This window comes from Pristiophorus japonicus, chromosome 2, assembly GCF_044704955.1.
Source record: "Pristiophorus japonicus isolate sPriJap1 chromosome 2, sPriJap1.hap1, whole genome shotgun sequence".
In the NCBI taxonomy this organism is placed as follows: domain Eukaryota; kingdom Metazoa; phylum Chordata; class Chondrichthyes; family Pristiophoridae; genus Pristiophorus; species Pristiophorus japonicus.
Genome location: NC_091978.1, coordinates 155,713,114 through 155,733,970, shown reverse-complemented (window position 1 = coordinate 155,733,970; position 20,857 = coordinate 155,713,114). Strand labels below are relative to the sequence as shown.

The 20,857-nt window shown below is 40.1% G+C and overlaps 1 protein-coding gene across 3 annotated transcripts in view; it reads right to left on the bottom strand.

Annotated features, from left to right (window-relative positions):
• Positions 1-684: 684 nt before the first annotated feature.
• usp46 (ubiquitin specific peptidase 46) overlaps positions 685-20,857 on the bottom strand; it is a 120,160-nt gene continuing 99,987 nt past the window's right edge. Inside the window, exons 8-10 of one of the 3 annotated variants that reach the window (XR_011588949.1) lie at positions 16,635-16,713; positions 14,343-14,494; positions 9,212-9,290 (exon numbers count right to left, since the gene is read on the bottom strand). Coding sequence is in view for 2 of the 3 variants with exons in the window: in XM_070870067.1 (XP_070726168.1) it covers positions 9,189-9,290; positions 16,635-16,713 (181 nt within the window). In the remaining variant the exon portion in view is untranslated. Of the gene's footprint in view, positions 9,291-14,342; positions 14,495-16,634; positions 16,714-20,857 lie in introns of all 3 variants that reach the window. The other 2 variants (XM_070870067.1, XM_070870068.1) reach the window with 2 other exon arrangements.

Genomic DNA, 20,857 nt, shown 5'->3' with positions numbered 1-20,857 from the left:
TTGACCAGGATTATTGTTGCTTTTAAGTATATGTATGAAGTTATCCTGAATGCATAATTGATCTATTGATACTATATTACACTTTGAATGCCAATTTAGCAGAATGTTTATTAAATATATATCATTAACTTTTCCAGTGACCCAAGAATTATTTAAATATACCACCAAAGTTCATCTGATATTTGAGCAATGTGTGTAATTTTACTAAAGCAGGTTACAATGTCAAACCCACATTAGATATCTTACCTTGCACTGCTGTCATAAACACTTACGGCTATATGAAGAAACAAATCCTTTCCAGTACTTATCCACTGAAGTCTCATTTTGGCACCATTTAAATCTCTAACCTTGTAATTCATTTTTATAGTAGCTAAAAGAATCTCAAGTAGATTGATTGTGTGTACCTTTAAACCTCAAGACTGAAAAGGCTTTGCATCTTTCACAACATACCCATTTTCATTTACATCATTTGGTGGTTTCTATACATTTCTGCTGTTTCCAATACCAGAAATGTACAGAACCACACAAACTACATTGCAAACTGGCTATTGTCGAACAAAAATGTTCAAGGCAATATTTCATCTGGCCAAAAACAAATTCTGTGCTAATATCTTCAATTCTAAGGTTATGGCAATGTAGAAAAATGTATTCAATGAAGCAGAGACAAACAGTACCGTGCAAATATTGAGTTTTGCAACATTTATTTGTATCAAGGTGTGCAAACTAGGACATAAAAAAGGTACCTAAAATGTGCATTGAATGCCACATACAGGGATGTGCCAATAAAAATCATAATGCATTAACTGCAGCTCATTTGTTACATTTTTATAAGCTAATAGGCATCGTCATTGACCAGCCAATAAAAAAAAAATCAAATTTACATTGACATTTAGTTTGTTATTGCATCAGCAGTATCATACACGGATTAAAATGTGTATATCGTAAGGTACCTCCCAGTAAATGGCCAACTTAATGACATTCTATTTTTATTAGCCTGTGTTCTTCAGCATTCAAAAGAAATACAGTTTAAAAACTGCAATGTATGGAAGGCAATTATACAAGCCATGGCACCATATATAGAAACTAGATTATTGCTAGTAGGGATGCAGATACAAAACATTGAAACAGTTATTGTATTGACAGCACTGTATTTGAACACTTTGTTCCCTAAGTGCGCCTTGCCTGGTTTCATTCATAAATTGCACTAGCCCATTTTTACAATGACAACCATTCTGACCAATGTCATAATGCTCCAATTTTAACAGCGAAACAGATACAATAAATAGAAAAACTGCCCACACTTTAAAAGGAAAAATTCCGCAAAAGAAAACATACATTGCTAAGACCAAACATGAACTTTATTGTGGCACAAACATCTGAATATAATAATCATCTTAAACCCCAAAAACCTCAAAAGTGAAATACTAGCAAGCGTTACAAGGAAGACACAAGGATGAATTAGTTCAACTTCCTTATTTCTCATCATTCAACATAAACAATTGGGCAAAACACCTTTTTTACAAAAAGGGAAGGCAGTGGATGTATAAACAGTTGAAAACCACGCTGTCTACTAGTGCCCTTATATCAGAAGGACTAATATACTTAATTATGAGTGCAAAGGTTTTGTGTGATTCATTATTAGATCGCACTGAATCAATCAGTAGCTGGAATGTTCAGTAAAACATGTTTTTTTTTAAATGGCATGATTTTGATTACAACTAAAAATAAATTTAAAGATAAGCGCAAGTTTTCCCAGTACAGGTACAGCATAAGATGTTTGTACAAATTTCAGCCATATCAAAAAGGCCTTCGAAAGTAGTCTAGGCTTTTTGCCTCCTTCCCCACCCATTTTTGGTAGACCTGCGGACAGGCTCACGTTAGCTACATGTAAATGAGGGAAACATGGCCTCTGCTTCTCGATGTCACTATGGAATGTGTGTGCAGGGAACAGTAATAAGATACCAATGTCAAAATTAACTAGTGCTCAGAGTTCACAGTAACACCCCACATACCCCACAAAGCACCAGCAGGTTACAAAACAAAGGTTTCAAAAAGGCAATTTATATGCTCCATAGGCCCAGTGGTCAGAAATAATTTGTAGATTCATCCAAGACTTCAGTAAACAACCTCTGCAAATCCTTCTGCAACTTGTAATACAGTACCTCGAGTTACTTGAATTAGATTCCTGGATTATTTTGCAGTGTAAAGACTACACAAACATACCAGAAATATTTTATACACAGATGAATTGAACAGTGTTGTCTTGTGATTATTTTGCTATTCATAATAATGAAATGCAATCACATTGATGATACATTATTGCCATATGCTGCCAAAATTTGATCTCTTTCTCCCACTCCATTGCTTATTCACATGATGTCACCTGACATTTTCAGCTGAATCTGAGCAAAACTTTTGGCAAGAGCCGTCATCAATTTATAATTTTTTTAAAAATGTAGAAAGTGCAAATGATTTTCTGACAGGGAAATTCCTAACATTGTTTAGGATTCAGTATATCCTTAGTGCTCAGCATACTTCGCCAGACAATAGCTAAATATTTATACAGCTCACACTGCCCAATGTTAGATTATCCACCATAGGTATGGTCTTCATTCTTTGAACTTGTTCAATTCAACGTATAGTTAGTCATCCAATTGGGTAAAATACAGCAACAGATACTCTTCCTTTACAAATTTTGCACCACGTATGGCTATCCTGCTTAGACATTTCTCTCCAACCCACTGCAAGGCCTCATCCTGATCCAACATTTAATTCCAACTAGAGGCAGCAAGACAGATTGCAAACGACAACAATGTAAAAGCTGCACACAAAATCATTAGGGGAGCTTTGTACGTGGAGAAAGAACTACAAAGATGATGGCCATATCTATAACACATAGCTTAATATTCTTTCATCCTCCATGTAAAATGTTTACAGCAAACTGGGAGAAAAAAAAAAATCAGGAGGCATGAACTCTTAAGTGTAAATACCAGCTCAGAATCACACTGGTGCACTGGTCAGTTTGAACTGTCTAATCAACACAATTAGTAAAAGCTTGCTAGTCACTCCAATTAGTTGCCTTACAGATAGTGTGAAGAGAAAAAACAACAATATTTTAGCAAACAATATGACGATTGCACAAATAAAACAGGTTAAAATTTTCTTGGATCATTTTTTTTAAACCAGTGAGGGAGTGATATATGTGGAAATATATTCTGCAACGCTATTTGCCGATTTCCACTTTATCATGAGTCTGCCTCAAGTTTTGTTCCCATAGGAAACAATTACCTGACTCACAAATGTCTATTCTTTTATTGATGTAAAATGTTACCACAATGTGCACATCAAAATGACAATTTCTTTCAATGGAAGGCATACGTTGTCACTGGTACAATTTCAAGTTATTTCCTGAGGTAAGTGAAACTTGCAAGAGACTAAATTTATGGGCCCTGAATTTTCACACGGGTTCTCCTGCTCCTGATGCAAGCTTGGCAGAACCCCCATAGAAATACCACCAATTACTGAAAATGGTCATTTCTCCAGGGCTTAGAGATCAGAAGAACTCCAGGATGACAGTGTCATTAATGACTTTTCTTGAACCTCAAGATAAGGTAGATTAACCAAGACAAAGTGCACCAATGATGTGCTGAAGAATCGAGAAGAAAGCAGTCTTAAGAAATCTAATACACATAACTGAAAAGGTTTACATACATCAGATAAGCTTACTCAATACATAATTAAAATCAAAGAACATTAGCTGTTGGACAAATTATTTAAATTACTCAATGACCTTTACTAATGTGACAATTATTCTGTGTTCAATAACGAATCCAATTAAAAAATACTTGAAACATTCTTGTCTTTATATAGTACATCATGGAGAACAGTAATTTAAGGAAGCAAAATTAGCAGCTTTTCTGTACGTACAACATTTCACAAATAGCAACGAGATAATGGAACACTTGTTTTTGTGTTACTGGTTGAGAGGAAATATGTTGGTCATGATAGTGGGAGAACTCCCACTTTTCAAGTGCCATGGGATCATTACCTGAATAAGCAGATGTGCTTGTTTCCTAAATCTCTTTCCTTTTGGATGAGATGTGGCAGAGCTACTAAGTAACAACGGACAGGATAACTGAAAAGTCACACCTCAAAGGGTTGTCATCGTGATCTTGACACCTGTGAATGAATGTTTTCCATTAAGGGCTTTAAAATTGGAAGTTTTGAGATAATACAAAGGTCCCTGTCACAGAGGAAAGTATGCCCAGATGAGTTAGTTTGGTCCTCTGAAGAGTTGCACCCTCAAATGTGGGCACAGATAAACTGTCGTATCTGGCCCTGCATCATAAACAGTGCATTCCATTTGTACAAAAACTGGAATGTTTAAATGATGCTCAGAGTAGGAAGAAGGCCTGAGAGCCAAGATTTTCTGAATTGGATGGGGGGGGGGGGGGGGGGGGTCGAGGGTGAGATGTAACGATTCTATGATATAAAAGAAAAGCAACTTACTGCACAGGAGACTAGCTGAATATTGAAAGGTGGTGCTCGACAGTTATGGCTTCTGCAAAAGAATGCCAATAATCCTTTCTTCTGATAAATTATATAGAGATCAGTTTCTGGGTAATCCCACATTCAATATCCAGAATACCAGAGAGCTATAAAAATCAACAAAAGGATACAAATAAAGCACTAAGAGGTGGGGGAAGAAAACAGAGCATGAAAAAAAAACCTTGCATGGGATGTCAGCGCCAACTGTAAACATTTTTATAAATAGAGTGGTAAAGGGAAATGCAGGCCCATTAAAAAGATAGATGCAGGCAAGACTATAGTGACAATATGGAAATAGCTAACTCGTTAAAATTAGTACTTTGTATCTGTTTTCACAGTGGAGGAAGAGGACAAAATGCCAGCAATACAAGGGAACGTAAAATAAAAGTCAAGGGGAGAAACTTAGTGAATTTAATTTGCTAATGGTAATGGAGAAAATATTGGGACTTAAGATAGACAAATCTCCAGAACCTCACTGTTTATACCCCAGCATATTAAGTGAGGTGTTCCTTTAAGTGAAGAAATTTCAGATGTATGAGTCATAATTTTCCAAAGCTCTCTAGATTCAGAAACTGTGCATTGGAAAACTGCAAATGTCACTCCATTAGTCAAGAAAGGAAGGGAGAAATCATGTAACTACAGACCTGTAGGTTTAACACCTGCTATGAAGATGTTACTAGAATCTATCAGAAACAGAGTGACAGGGTACAGTGTAGATTCATTAGAATTAAAACAGGGCTTAAAGGGTTAAATTAGGAGGCCAGGCTGCATAAACTTCTTTGTATTCCCTCGAGTTTAGATGGTCAAATGGTTATCTAAAATTGAGGTTTGAAAACGATTAAGGGTTTTGATTAGGCAGACACAGATAAAACTCTTTCTTTCAGTGGGGAATCTAGAGCTAGGCCATTTAGAAGTGAAATCAGGAAGCACTTTTTCCACACAGAGGGTGGTAGAAATCAGGAACTCTTCATTTTGTGCCCCCACCAATGAAAAAGCATATGGACACTAGGTCAATTTAAATTTTCAAGACTGAGAGTGATAAGATTTTTGTTAAGTAAGGGTATCAAGGGAGATGGAGCAAGAATGGATAGAGTTGAGATACAGATCAGCCATGATCAAGCTCAAGGGGCTGAGCTACCTACTACTGTTTCTATTCTTAAGAGTGGCGATGTTTCACAATGGAAAGTCAATTTGTATAGGCATCATCCTTGCACTGTGAACAAGAGAGATAATTTGCAGTTGTAATGGCTAAGACCACCATTAGACAGAGAGGGAAAAAAGAGGTGAAACAAGGCAATACTTTTTTATTGGTAGCTGATTCCTCAACATTGAGATTCAAGTAATTTCTGTGATGCAAGTAGATTTTAAGATCCAAGTGCAGCAACCACATCTATGAGTGTGTCGCTTCTCTTCCCCCTCCACCCAAGCTCAGAAAAACTTGCTTCTTTGACCTTCTCAAATCCTGGAAGTTCACAGCCACTAGGCAGCTCCCAAGAGACGATTAAAATAATTCAATCTTGAACATTTCATTCATAAATCCAGAGACGATTGGAATCTTCTTAGAAATAACATTGGAGTTTCCTGATCTGGAAATACACCTCTACACTCAATTTCCTGGAGTTAACAATGAGAATTCTAAAATGACTTCCTCGAATCTTTGGGAGTAGGAAAGGGGAGGGGCATCTTTGAAGTGAAAGGCAGAGACATCTGACAATGTTTGTCTGAGGACCACCACATGCAGTCTGATATGGGTTGGGTCTAATATTTAGTCTAAATATGGTAAGCCAAAGGGAAGTTAATGACAGCTGAATAGAGATAGATATTCTGAAGTTAGAGATACTTTATGGTTTATCAGGTCCAAATGGGGCCAAGTCAAGTTGATCTAAATTATACCATTATCTTTGTCGAAGTCCAAATAGATGATTGGGAAGAGCAGGTAAACTTTTAAAAAAAAATGTTCACTTTATTCATGATAGTGTCTGCTAAAGTCAAAATTCTCAATGACCTCGGCCCAGTTATGAAGATGTAGGAATTTCAAACAAAAGAAATCGTGACGAGGATACAGCGAGTATAAATGCTCTTTTGTCATTTTGCTTCCTAAAAGTATGTCCCATCCAATTCAAGTCTAAGAACTATGGATAAATCCCACCAGCTTTGGTGAATTCATACTGCAAACAGTCCAGGAGTCTTGACCAGTGTTAACAAGGAACTTGTAATATCTACTGACACCAGTGCTGGAGGAGACATGGCCTTGGTAATTTGTAAATATCCTGCAATGCATTCAGATAAACTTTTTAAAGCCAAGGACAGCTTCAAGAAACCCTTTAAGTAGGTTCTAAGGGCAACAATCTATAGTTGATTACATCTCCTAGTGTTTACAAGACTTGCATTAGCAAGTTGATTTAACAATTAAGGTCCCTCTGGATGGAAGATCAATAGAGGTCATTTTTATCTCCATGGATTTTTTTCCCAGCAAATTAAGATGGTCGAATAGAACCTTTTGTTGAGATTGAAGCAGGCTTTATGGAAATTGTGCAACATTGCTGGGCAATATAAGTGCTACAGATGTTGGTCATAAGTAAGAATGTAATATGCAAAACAGATCTTAAAAGTAGGAACACACATGAATTGGAACAAAGGACAATTTGATCATCGAAAAATCTCGAGGCTAATTGATAAAAAAAAAATCACAAATCAAAATTTGTCAAAACTTCCACAAAAGACAGTAACTGCACAATTTAAAATGTACAACCAAGGTAAATAAGCATAAAATGTTGTTTACATGCACAGACTGTACGAAGAGGTTGTACAGAGGCTGTTAAGGAACATTATCCAAGTGCTTTTCTTCTGTTGAACAACACTCCACTTCTTCGAATGTAAAAGCTGAATAAAGGAAGAATCAGATGGAGTTTTCTTTTCTCTCCACCAAGTTCCCTCAAATTTTGCTACTATTAAATGTTAGTCCCTATTTTGGAAGTTCATTAAGTGTAAGCACATTTATATCAACAACATAAGTAACCAATAACAGACGATTATTGGTTGAGGGGGTGGAGACAGGAGGAAGTTGAGACACACATTTTACAGTTTTAAATTTAAGATTTCGTGTGAGCAGGACACAATATTTTTATAGCAGATCGATCTGATGTGGACTATGGATTACAGCCTTACTTTAGAAACAAAGTAAATAAGAAAATAATAAATATGTTGTAAAGGTTAAAAAAAATCCAAAGTAAAACGAGTCTCAAATTTGCAAATAGAAAGTGTTAATCAAGTCATATTTTAAATTAAGAAGCCCTTTCATTTTATTAGCACAGTATAGACCAAATCCATCAATCTGATCTGAACCATAATTTAAATAGTAAAAGAGATTAATATGTATTTTAAAATTGACCCAGTGTATCAAGCACCCATTAATGTTTCCAACTGAAAGTGTACAGAATTTGGCTTCAGTTTTGTGACTAAGCATTTTTGTCAAAAAATGTTTTTGTTCCTATTAAAAGTGATTTATGCCATCCAACATGTCTATTCACTTTGCCAAAGATAAGATACTGTAATTCCCAAACCTCTGGCTGTAATGCCATACTATTCGATCTTCTAATACATTTATTGTATTCCCTAAAAGATAAATGATAATTAAAGAGCCACTAGATAACATCCCAAAAAGCCGATATAATACACTTGATTGCTAGCAACAATCAACATGGTCCTTCAGTACTATACAGCTATAATGGGAAGCCATCTAAAGAATACAAGCCTAAACCATTAGACTACAGTCAACTATGATATTGCACCACTTAAAAGTGACTGTTCATAAGGTCAATTTTAGCTTGAAAATGATTTCATTGCACAGCAGGATAAAATAATAAAAGAGTCCACGATTTGTACCCACTCTCATTCGATCTTTCAACAGACGGGACGTCATAACACATGCAAAAGACAGAAAATATAACTATTTAGCTACTAAAAAAAAAAATAATCAAACTAATCAAGTTTCATTTTCTGTGACATACTCCTGCTATATACCAGTCTGACATGAAAGGGCCTTTAACATGAAGAAAATAAATCACATTGTGAAGCAGTATGCAACAATATTTGCATTTACATTTTCATTGGGGAAAAAAAAAATCAACCACCAGAATGCAATCAATTCCATTCTAAAATCCAGTGAATTAGCAGTCATTTTAGATCAGGCAAACTTCCACTTCAACATGGTGTAGAGGCAATTTGTCTTCTCTCTTTCCCAACTTCCTCGAAAACCAAGGCCTAATATTAGTGAAATAAACAAGTATTTGGGTTCAGCAAAGGAAAGTACACCTCTGAACAAAAATCAGGAACACTACCATATCTATTGGTATACGGTCATGTATTAGGAAAAGACTATTCAGTCTTGCATGCGTACTTGCATTACTTTTGTTAGTATTCTGACTGGTGTTCCCCTGCCAAAACTACTCTGACTTAGAGCTCTTTTTCATACGATCACACATTTGTCAGTAGCCTACAAATGCCCGGAGTATCATCGTAAATCCTGTTCTGGTGCCCTACAAGGACAATGCATGTCCTAATCATCGGTTGGCAATGGCCTGAGCTCTTTTGGACTAGTTAATTCATCTACCTGATTATTCAGGCTAGTACTTTACAATTTACTCTCTTGATTGATAAAATAAAATATATCCAGACTCCGAGTTTTTTGAAATGTCTGAAGTCAGACCGTAGAATTCTTCAATAGCTTGAGCATCAATTTTCTGTAAAAGAAATAGAATCCTTTAGTAATTTTAGAATTATAAATATAACCAGATAAATTTAAATTAACAATTCAATGCATTAACCGTGAGAATTTATGCAAGTGGACATTTACAGTTACTTCCTCCAAAACATCAGTATTGGCCCATCACTGCTTAAACAGCAGGTCTCAGCCTCATTACTTTGAAAATTTAGGTGAGTTTTGATCATGTCAGACAAATATTTTGCATGCCAACCAAACACCGAGCTGCACTCAGATTGGGGACTTGTATATCTACAATTAGATAAACATAATTCATTATACCCTGGAGCTTGTTTCAAAACATGTCAACTCCCCAAACTTTGCAGTCTTGATCCTGCAACCATTTGATCTTGTCTAATTTCAGCATACAAAAATGTTCCCACAGTTCTCATGCAAATAGTCCTTCCACAATATGTTCTCCACACTCACCCATCAGCTTCCCCTTATTGTTTTAAATCAATTTCTTACACATTCCCTGTTCAGGCTAGTAAAATTCAGTGAATGTGAGTGGGGGCAGCTGCAGGGGCATAATCTTGTTCCATTGAATCTCACCCATTTCTGCCCACCATAGAACATTCTGATAGGAGGGGGTAGATGCTTGTTCGGACCAGCCCCTTCAGTCCTAATGTCATTGAAAGTGACAGGTCTGAGGATTATGTCTCCTCCTGCCACTATCCACTTTCCTACAGCCAGGGGAATGTACTCCTACATGATGTAAATACGGAAGTTGGGACTAATACCAGTTTATTAACAGTCAATTTCCATTGGTAAAGCAACTGAACAAACTGCCAGCATTATTTTTTCCGCTTTAAATCTTCAGCCAAAATAGTCCACCTTCCTCACCTCTTGAAGGAACAGGAAGGTGCTGCTGCAATACTCAAGGCATTCCCCTGCCCACAGTAGAGCAACTGATTAAATTAGAAAATCAGACCATTAAAGCAGTAACTACAGCTGGGGGTCAGAATTACCAATGGAATATAAAACCAGAGTTAGGGAAAAAAAAAAGAGAGAGACGATAGTGATATTAATCATAAACAATGATGTAGCATTAGTGCATAAGGATTTGAGAGAAGTGATTCAAACAGAATCCCACTGGAATCAACTAAATAGCACGGGATCAGTCACGGCTACTGGAATTATTATAGATGGTCAAATAATGGAAATTAAATTACGAATTAAATTTGGGGACAAAATTAGAAGGGCATATATAAACAATTGAGTTACAATTGTAGAAAATGTTAATTATCCAAAAATAGACAGATGGGGAAATATGTGATGATGAAAAAGAAGGGTTTTTTTTTAATGTATTCAGGATCATCTGCTCATTCAATAAGTTGCTATTCCAACAAGGAAAGAAGTACAACTTAATCAGGTTCTGGGCGATGAAGCAGAGCACATTGGCAACCTAAAAACAGGGAAATATTTTGGAAAAAGTAACCACAAAATCATTAGGTTTAGTACAAGAACAGAAAAGGAAAAAGTTGAGGACAAGGGTACTTGGTTGGAAAAAGTAAATTTAGCAAGATAAGAGGGATCTTACTCAGAGTAAATGGAAGGAGAAACTGACAAATAAAATCATAGATCTATATTGCTGAACTTGTACAAGACCCGAGGCTGCAGTCAAAGTGTGCTGCCTGCAGTTTTGGGCACACCGTTATATAAAAGGATACTAAAGCAATGGAAAAACAGCAGCATATATATTTTCACTAGGATGTTAACAGGGATTTTGGGAGGGGGGGGGGGGGGTGTTACAGTTATGAACAAAAAGTTGAGAAGTTAGGTAGGCCTTTATCCACTGGAGCAGAAAAGGTTGAGGGCTAACCTAATAGAGCAAAGATGTATAGTGACAGATTGTTTCCATTTGTCAGCAAGATGATAACGGAAGGGCACAAATTTACAATAATCACAAAAAGAATTGAAAGGTTAGAAAAAAATTCTTGAGGATGGTTAGAATGTGAAATTCTCTGACAAAACATTGCTGAAGCAACTTTCATCAATTCTATCAATAGAGTATGGGGACCGAGTAAGAGTGTGGGATTAGACTAGATGGCGTGTAAAGGAAAAACAACAGCACAGACTTGATGGACTAAATAGAACGTTGCAGTACAGAAACGGGCCAATAGTTCAATTCTAACCAAGTGTTTGCAACAATAGACATTATTCACTACAGCAATCCTCAAACTCCTCCGACTTCTACAAACAAAGCAGCTTTTTTTCCTGCCAATTTTCTGAAGTTCCATCCTCAAGACATTGATACCTTGCTGGGGTGCAGTTCCATGGCACCAGTTATTCTCTGGGTACCTTGCCCAACTGTGTATTTTTTATGTGCAAGACTAGAGTGAGTTTCAGCAGGTTATTTGACCATTGGGGTAGGGGGGAGGGAGTAACAGTGTCAAAATTGAGACTCTGCTCAACCAATGAAACAGCCAACCAGGTCCTATAGATTATGATTAAGTGCAGAAATCCTCAGCAATTTTCAATTTATTTAGTGTTGGGCTTACCCAGGAATTTGTTCGCAGAGATATAGGCCCCAAGTTTCCACATGATTTGCTCCTGATTTTTAGGAGCAACTGGTGTAGAACGGAGTATCTTAGAAATCGGAATTCTCCACATTTAGTTTTCTGCAGTTCTAGTCAGGTAGAACAGTTTCACTTTGGAACTGAATTTTTTTCTCAAAAAGGGGCGTGTCCGGCCACTGACACCTGATTTGAAAGTTTCCACAGTGAAAACGTACTCCAAACTAACTTAGAATGGAGCAAGTGAAGATTTTTGTTGGCTTGAAAAAACCTTGTCTACACATTAAAAAAATCAGGCTCAGGTCACAAATTAGGCGTCGGGAATGAGGTGGGGAGGGGGGAGGGTGGGAAGGGAAGTCATTAAATTCTACAATAAATCCTTATTTATACTTATACAAATAAATCCAACCTGAATAAAAATTTATAAGCAAAGAAAATATTAAATAAACCATCTTCCTATCTGTGTGAAAGTGCTTCAGGCAGGCATTTCAGTCAGCGGTGTGGCGTCAGTCCCGACGATGGGAGGGGCAGGCAGGCAGCAAGCAGCCTTCCACTTGAGCTGCAGGCATTTCAGTCAGCTCAGCGGTGTGGCGTCGGTCCCGACGACGGGAGGGGCAGGCAGGCAGCCGTTCCCGACAGAGGGGGGGGGGGAGGCAGGGAGAAGGCTGCAGGAAGCCTCATTACTTGAGACAGCCGTTTGCCGTCGGGCCCGACCGACGGCGGGAGGAGAAAGCTGCAAGCAGCCTCAGTGCTGATCATGGAAGGGCAATGTGGTTTTATTAAAAAATGTTAAAAATTGAACAGCTACAAAGAATTTGAATAGTCTCAAACAATTGCATGTGTCCCGTTTATCACAGTCTATCTTTAATTACAGAATGCACTCCCTCACCCTCACACACAGAAATATCAAGAAAATTAAAATACAAGCCTTTGCAAGGGTTCAATAAACAAATTTTCACTTTTTCTGCAGCACTTTTTAAAATGGCCGAGTGCCAATGTTTCCTTCACACTGCGCGTGCGCGAACGCTCCAACGCGCACGCGCAGGGTTGCCGGCACGAAAAAAACTCATTTAAACTGTACCCGCCCCCTCCTACTTACAAAATCGGCGCGAGTGGTAGGCTCCGCGCCAAGCAGACATCGAGCTGCAAAGCGCTCGAGAATAGCGCATTTCTTTTCAGCCGCCGTTTTCGGCGCGAAAAACGGGTGCCCAGCTCGGAGGGGCGCCTGTTTTGCTGCGTGTGGAAACTTGGGGCCATAATTGCTTATATTTGCATGAATTTATGTTTCTGCCCACTTTCATTAAAAGCACATCGAACATCAACCACATGGTGATATTTTTCTTTTTAAATGGCACCACTCTTTCCTGACTTAAGTAATGCAAGCTAATACAACTCAGATACATCAGTGATCAAGAACAGATGGTTATGAACTGCAGTTTTTGCATGCCAAACACAACAGTGGGTTCATCATGAAAGCAGCCCACTAACCCTTTTATGCTGAAATAAGGCCTAACAAACGAAGTTTTCAAAGATTCACATGAACTTGTATGTCCAAATGCTTCATCAGCTGCTCACGACCAGATTCAAATCTATAACTATGTAACAGAATGAAAGACAACTTTTGAAAGGTTGGCCGTGCCCATATTTTCAAGATGCATCAAAGTTGGTGGAAGTGGGTAAAGGTGGTGATTACTGCCTGCCTTAACTTTCAGAAAACATTTGAATGTTCCCTTACAGAATAATATTTGACTGACATGAAAACTGAGGCTCATCTGAAGGAAGCAGTAACCAGCAGAGCCATACAGACAACATCAGTTCCACATTGCAACTCCAGCCCACAGAATTAGATGATCTCAGCCATGTCCTCATGCAATACGCAACTACATGCACTCCCAACAGGGATCTCTTAATAATGATCAGGGGCCCTCACTTAGAGGCCATTTGTACTGGAGTCAGGTGCACTACAAATGGCCCATCAACAAGGGGCTCTGATCATTACTTGGAAGTTCATGTGGTTACATATTGCACAAGGACAGGATCAGGTTTGGCTGTATGCCCCTTTTTTCCCCACTCTCTCTGCCCATGGTCAAATAGCCTACCTATTGAATACTAAAACTTCACCAGCAAGCATGTATGAATACCGGCAACTTAGGTGAAGTAGTGCAGGGCTCCTGTGGAAATGTACTTCAGCAGGATATCAACACCTTCAATGCAGGATGAGGGAAAGGGACAAGAGTGAGAGAAAAAAAGAAAAAAGCAAAAAAAGAAAGATGCAGCATTTGTATGGCACCTTTCATATATTTAGGACGTCCCAAAGTGCTTCAAAACCAATGAGTTTGTTTTAAAGTACAATTGCTGATGTTATGTAGGCAAATGTGGCAGCCAATTTGTGTACTACAAAGTCTCACAAATGGCTAGTTAATCTGTTTTGGAGATGTTGGTTGGGGTTTGGCCAGAATGTCTGGAGAACACCCTGCTCTTCTTCAAATAGAGCCATGGGATCTTTTACATCTCACCTGAGTGACGGCACCTCCGACAATGCAGCACTCCCTCAGTACTGCACTGAAGTGTCAGCCTAGATTATGTGCTGCAATGGGTCCTGAATCCACAAGCTTCTGACTCAGGAGGTGAACGAGCTACCAGTGAGCCAAGCTGACACTTGAAAGCTCTAAAGAAGAAGATAGTTAATAGATGGGTAGCAGTGAATACTAAGAGTTCCCACTCCCCCAGGATTAGTCCTAGGTCCCATCATATTCAAATGAATAACTAGTGGTTAAAGATATTGTAAATAGAATGTTGAAGTTTTAGGATATAAAATTAGGTGGAAAGCAAGATGTTCTGAGGAGACAGATGCAATTGAGAGAAATTTAGACACTAAGCAACTGAGTAGAAGAATGAGAAATGTAATTTCAAATTCAAAAAATGTACCACTCTGAAAACTGTGCCATCATGTTTGGTGACATGAGCACCAATGGTGCTATGTACACAAAGGCAATTATTAACTAGTTCAAGTCCAAGTACTAAACCAGTTACTGAGCTTTAGCTTTCCAACACCTCTCTCAACCCCTCCACTGTGCATGTTGTCAGACTGCTTATTCGACATCCACTCTTGGATGAGTATCAACTTCCTTCAGTTAAACATTAGGAAAACCAAAACCATTGTCTTTGGTCCAGTCACGAACTCTGTATTCTTGCCATCAATTCCACCCCTCTCCCCAGCCACTAACTTAGATTGAACCTGACCATTCACAATCAGTGTCCTATTCAACCCCAAGAGGAGTTTCCGACGCATTTCCTCTCCATCACAAAGACATCTACTTTCAGCTGAATCCGGTTTCAAGTCCTTCTCATCCATCACTCCTGTCCTTGCTGTCCAACATGGGTTCCCTGTTCCTCAATGCCTCCCATTTAAAGTTCTCACCCTGGTGGTTAAATCCGCTCATGGCCTTACTGTCCCCAACTCTAAACTCCTCCAGCCCTATAATTCCATCCAGAGAACTCTTGTTTTCTCCAACTCTGGCCTCTTGTACATTCCCTACAGCCCTTTGCATTACAAATTGGCAGCCAAAACTTCAGCCATCTGGGCCCCATGCTCTGAAATTCCCTTCCGAAACCCCTCCACCCCTCTCACCTCCCTTAAAACCCACCTCTTGGACCAAATCTTTAATGACCCACCTCCTAATATCACGCCTTTCATTTCATGTACACTTTTCTCTGATTATGCATATGTGCAGCACCTTGGGACAGTTTTCTAAATTAAAGGCACTATATAAATGCAAGTTGTTCTTGTTACTATTGCAGCTGCAGCCCATTTGCACCGTCAATTAATTCTGTGTCCCCAGAAAGTCATCTGAATTTTGCAGAATCTATGATTAACAAAAAAGGCCAAAAACAAAAACAGCCAACAACTAATGTCTGCCATGAAAGAAAACAAAATAGCATGTATGTCAGCTCAGCCCTTTTTTTTCCATTAATCTTCTTGTAGTGATTTTGGGAGTGGCATTGGCACAGGACTGGGAGGTGGTTGACTGTCCACCTGTGATTGCCTGGAGTCCTTGGGGTACATTTTCCCCTGCATCGCCTGGATAGAAACATAGAAAATAGGTGCAGGAGTAGGCCATTCGGCCCTTCGAGCCTGCACCACAAATCAATAAGATCACGGCTGATCGTTCACCTCAGTACCCCTTTCCTGCTTTCTCTCCATACCCCTTGATCCCTTTAGCCGTAAGGGCCATATCGAACTCCCTCTTGAATATATCCAATGAACTGGCATCAACAACTCTCTGCGGCAGGGAATTCCACAGGTTAACAACTCTCTGAGTGAAGAAGTTTCTCCTCATCTCAGTCCTAAATGGCCTACCCCTTACCCTAAGACTGTGTCCCCTGGTTCTGGACTTCCCCAACATCGGGAACATTCTTCCCGCATCTAACGTGTCCCATCCCGTCAGAATCTTATACATTTCTATGCGATCCCCTCTCATCCTTCTAAACTCCAGTGTATAAAGGCCCAGTTGATCCAGTCCAGATGTGGATTATTACCTGGGCAGAGTGCAAAGAGGAAAAATTGGGTGGGGAGATTGCTTGCTCTTAACAGGGCACCCATGACAGATTTTTCTACTGTTAATTTAAAAGGAGGAAAAAAAAAATCAGGCAGGATCCATTATGGGTGTGCAATCCCCCCCACCTCCCTCCCCGCCGACCTGATTTTCCATTCTGTGCACTGACCATACGATAAAGATGAAAATCTATCCCATTCCTGCCCCCTTAAACTTATGATATTATAAAGCATTAATGTTTATAAGACTAACCTCAACAATATCATCATCAAACAAAAGCCAGAAGCCATGGCTTTTCACAATAGTTATGTAGTGTCCACGGTTAGGGCCACTGAAATGGGGAAAAATAAAGTTAGAACATCACAAGCATACCCAAACAAATATTAAGTGCAATTAAGATTAAATAATTGAGAAAAATTTATACAAATGCAATGCAACCAGCAATTGTTGCTTCATTATCTTGAAATCAGCCATGGAAAGATTGCTCAGTTACTCAGATTTGATGATGGAATTTCTCTGGTTCTCAGAGTTTTGCTAAAGAAAAAGACGACTCGGTCAGGAAAAACTGGCTGAACTCACTTTTACGTGACCATAAAAGTTAATGGACTACTGAGTCAATGCCAATTTATACAAGAATAAACCATCAGTGTACAACCAACAAATCAATTTAAAATAATGCAGTGAGAACCTGTAAATCAACAGAGAATGTGTATTCTTCTGTTTTTCATAGTTAGTCTCATCTTAGCATCCTCATTTCTATTTTGTACTGTTTCAATAATTTTCCTTTCTCTCTATTTAATTTCCATCTAGTTTTCTAAATCTCTCTCATTTTAAACACATTTTATTATTTTTATATTGCCCGTGCTAATCTTTTTCTGGCCTCCCTTAATCTCTAGTGCTTCAGCAGAAAAAAAAGATTAAGTAGTTTACCAAGCAATTCCCCTTCTGCACGGATAGTTTACAGGATATTGCCCGAACGGATAAAAGAACGAGATATAATTTCATGTGAATGGGAATAGAAATGGGAAGGAAGGAAAAAGGCTCTAGTCAATACTTAAAAATCCCAACAGTAACCGGTAATAGACTAGCCCTGAAATCAAGTAAAAGAAAATTCAGAACCATGCCATATAACATTAGTAAGAATGGGCAGAACAGTTGGGGGATATATGCCCCAATTTTCCCCAATCAAAAACAATGGCGTACACTTACCTGTACGCACGTTTCTTGGAGCACCGTCAGCAGCGGGAAAAAAAAAATCACTAGTTTCCAGCAAAGGAAACCTAACTGTCGCGCCAGCTCTACTAGAGTCCATCTCAGGGGGGGCGGTGCTAACAGTGTGCACCTAAAATGCACTGCGCATGCGCTGAAAGAAAAAAAAAAGATGATCGCGTTGCACATGCGCAGAAAAAACAAAACGTTCAGCTAGGGGGACTTGCAGCTATGAGGAAGAAAACCCACTTTACGCACTGACACGGACTAGTTTTTTCCCCATCGGGAGGTGAGCAAATGAATTAATTCATTACAAAATCATTGAAATTGCAAAGTGTAAAAAATAAACCTATATACATGGGGGCCAAAATTGGTGGACATACCGCCCACCGACCTACCGCCCAAAATCGAGAAAGTGATCAAAAAATACCTACATACTGCCCAGAGGGAAATTCATCAGCGACATACCGCCGGGCGGTATGCATATTGTCCGCTCACACGGAGCGCCCTACAGACCGCCCATTAGTAGCATACCGCTGACATACCACCGGAGCTGCACACCATCTGAAAAAAAGGTGGTTTTATGCTGATGGTATGTAAACTACAATGTTTCTCCTAGTTACCCCCCCCCACCCTCAGAGATAGAGTCCCCAACCCTCAGAGATCTATTGCATGCCCCTAGCCCCAAAAAAAACCCATAAAAATAAAATGAACAATTTAAGTATTATAAATAAATCAAAAACACTGCACAAAACAATAAAAAAATCTACTTATCTGCGATCCGACGTTGGCAGTCTCTGGACTGCTCTTCTCGGGCGGGGGGAGGGGGGAGGAAACAGAGGTCGATGGACGAGCGCATGTGCAGAACCCGGGACATGGAGTACCGAGTCCCAGGCAACTTACCCTGCACTGCCGGAGCAGACCATCCGTCGCACTCCGCAGACGTACCGCTCAGGACTACCTGGCCCAATATTGCCAGCACTCCACCCCAGTGGTAGCAAGCGGTGAAGATTAACCGACCACCGCGAGACCACCGAGGATTGGGCGGTCCACCAATTTCAGCCCCATGGTTTATAGCGCGATAATTGTGTGATAATGACATGACTACTGAAGGTAGCGAGGAATTTGATAAGGTGCTGCATTAAGTTCATAGAAAATAGACAGGGAGGCCCTTTGACTGGGGATAGGAGCGGGCCAGTGCCGATTTCTTTGGGTGTAGGTAAGGCTTTTTCCTAGGGTGTTGCTGGTGTATGCACGGATTCAAAAAAAATTTGTTATTGGGCCTCAAAGGGCACGTAAACTGCTCAACGTACACCAGCGCCAGAATGTATGCGCCAAACATTCTGGTGCGAATAGTCGGTGCCCCAACATTGGGAGAACTGTTAACTAACCTTCAGTGCCAAAAAAAACAAAAATCGCTGTGTGCTGAAAAATTGCCGCTCATTGCTGAGCAAAATAGGGGCCATAGTACCTTCTCTTACTGAACAGCTGCCATGGCAAACTGTTGTAGGCCTATGCTATCCCTATGGAGACATGTGGAGTAGATGTGAGAACAGGACTTTCATTACATTATGCACAGGCATAAACTCAATACACTGGAGGCACAATTAGCAAATTGAGCAGATGAGAGATTTCCCAGTTTCCTCCGGTCATGTATTCAACTGTCATTGTAACCCATATATAAGCTGACCTAAGTTGTACACCTTGAGAACACTGACACAGGGGGCGAACTTGTAGGAGACACTTCTAACCTGGACTTTTCTGGTATAAAAGGGGAAGCACCACCCACCGTCTGTCTCTTGAGGTCTTGGTAATAAAGGTAACTGGTCACAGAGTGAATTTCTCTCAAGTATGAGCCTCATGTGCATTTATACTGTATAGTAAGGACATATCATTGGCGACGAGGATGGGATTTAAACCACGCGAGCATGGCAACTACCAGCACTGAAGCGAGGTACTGTGTTGGTGATGATTGGGACGACTTTACTGAGAGACTACAGCAAAGTTTTGTCACTAAGGAATGGTTGGGACAGGGTTTTCAGGAAACCGATTGCGACCAAAGACTTGATCTTGGAAGCGGCGGCTCCGATAACCCAGACAATTATCTCAGGGGAGGAAGAGACCAGAATGATTTATGGCAAAAATCTTAGCTCAAATGCAACAAATGACCAGGGAGTCTACATTGTTAATGCAGCACACAGTTTTCTAGGCAGACAAGGGCAATCGGACATGCCCCAGCATGTAGTCGAACCCAAAGGGGGAACTCAGCTGAGACAATGGCTAGCTGAATGGCAATTCATGCCTTTGCAATGGACAATGCAGCCAGTAATGGGGCCATCAACAACTGTTAATGGTGCGCTTAAGGACAGTTACAGAGACAGTGGAGCGAGTATCATGCTCACAGGTCCTGGACAAATTTGACTCATTATTTCAACCCAGCATTGCCACTTTCATGGGAACCAAGGTAGTGATTCACATAAACCCGGACGCTAGACCAGTACACAAGGCCAGAGCGGTGCCGTACGTGATGCGGGAAAAGATAGAATGCGAATTGGACCGCCAGCGGAGGGAAGGCATCATCTCGCCAGTCAAATTCAGTGACTGGGCAAGCCCAATCGTGCCGGTGCTCAAGGTGGATGGGTCGGTCAGGATATGTGCCGATTACAAGGCCACCATCAATCGGGTGTCACTCCAAGACCAAAGGAGGGCCTCTTTGCGACGCTATCTGGTGGCAAACTTTTTTCAAAATTGGACCTGACCTCAGCTTACATGACCCAGGAGCTGGCGAATGAGTCGAAGAAGCTGACCACCATCTCAACACACAAGGGGTTGTTTGAATACAACAGATGTCCGTTCGGGATTCGTTCGGTCACCACGATCTTTCAGTGAAATATGGAAAGCCTCCTTAAGTCGATTCCAGGGACGGTGGTGTTTCAAGACGACATCCTCATCATGGGTCGCGATACTGAAGAACACCTCCACAACCTGGGAGGAGGTGCTACGCAGACTGGACCGGGTAGAGCTGCGACTGAAAAAGACGAAGTGCGTCTTCTTAGCTCCAGAGGTAGAATTCCTGGGGAGGAGGGTAGCAGCAGACAGGATCAGACCTACTGCGTCCAAAACGGAAGCGATCCAGAGAGCACCCAGACCTCGTAACACGATGAAGCTGTGTTTGTTCCTGGGACTCCTGAACTATTTTGGCAACTTTCTTCCCAAATTGAGTACGCTGTTAGAGCCGCTACACATGCTCCTATTGCAAAGGTCGC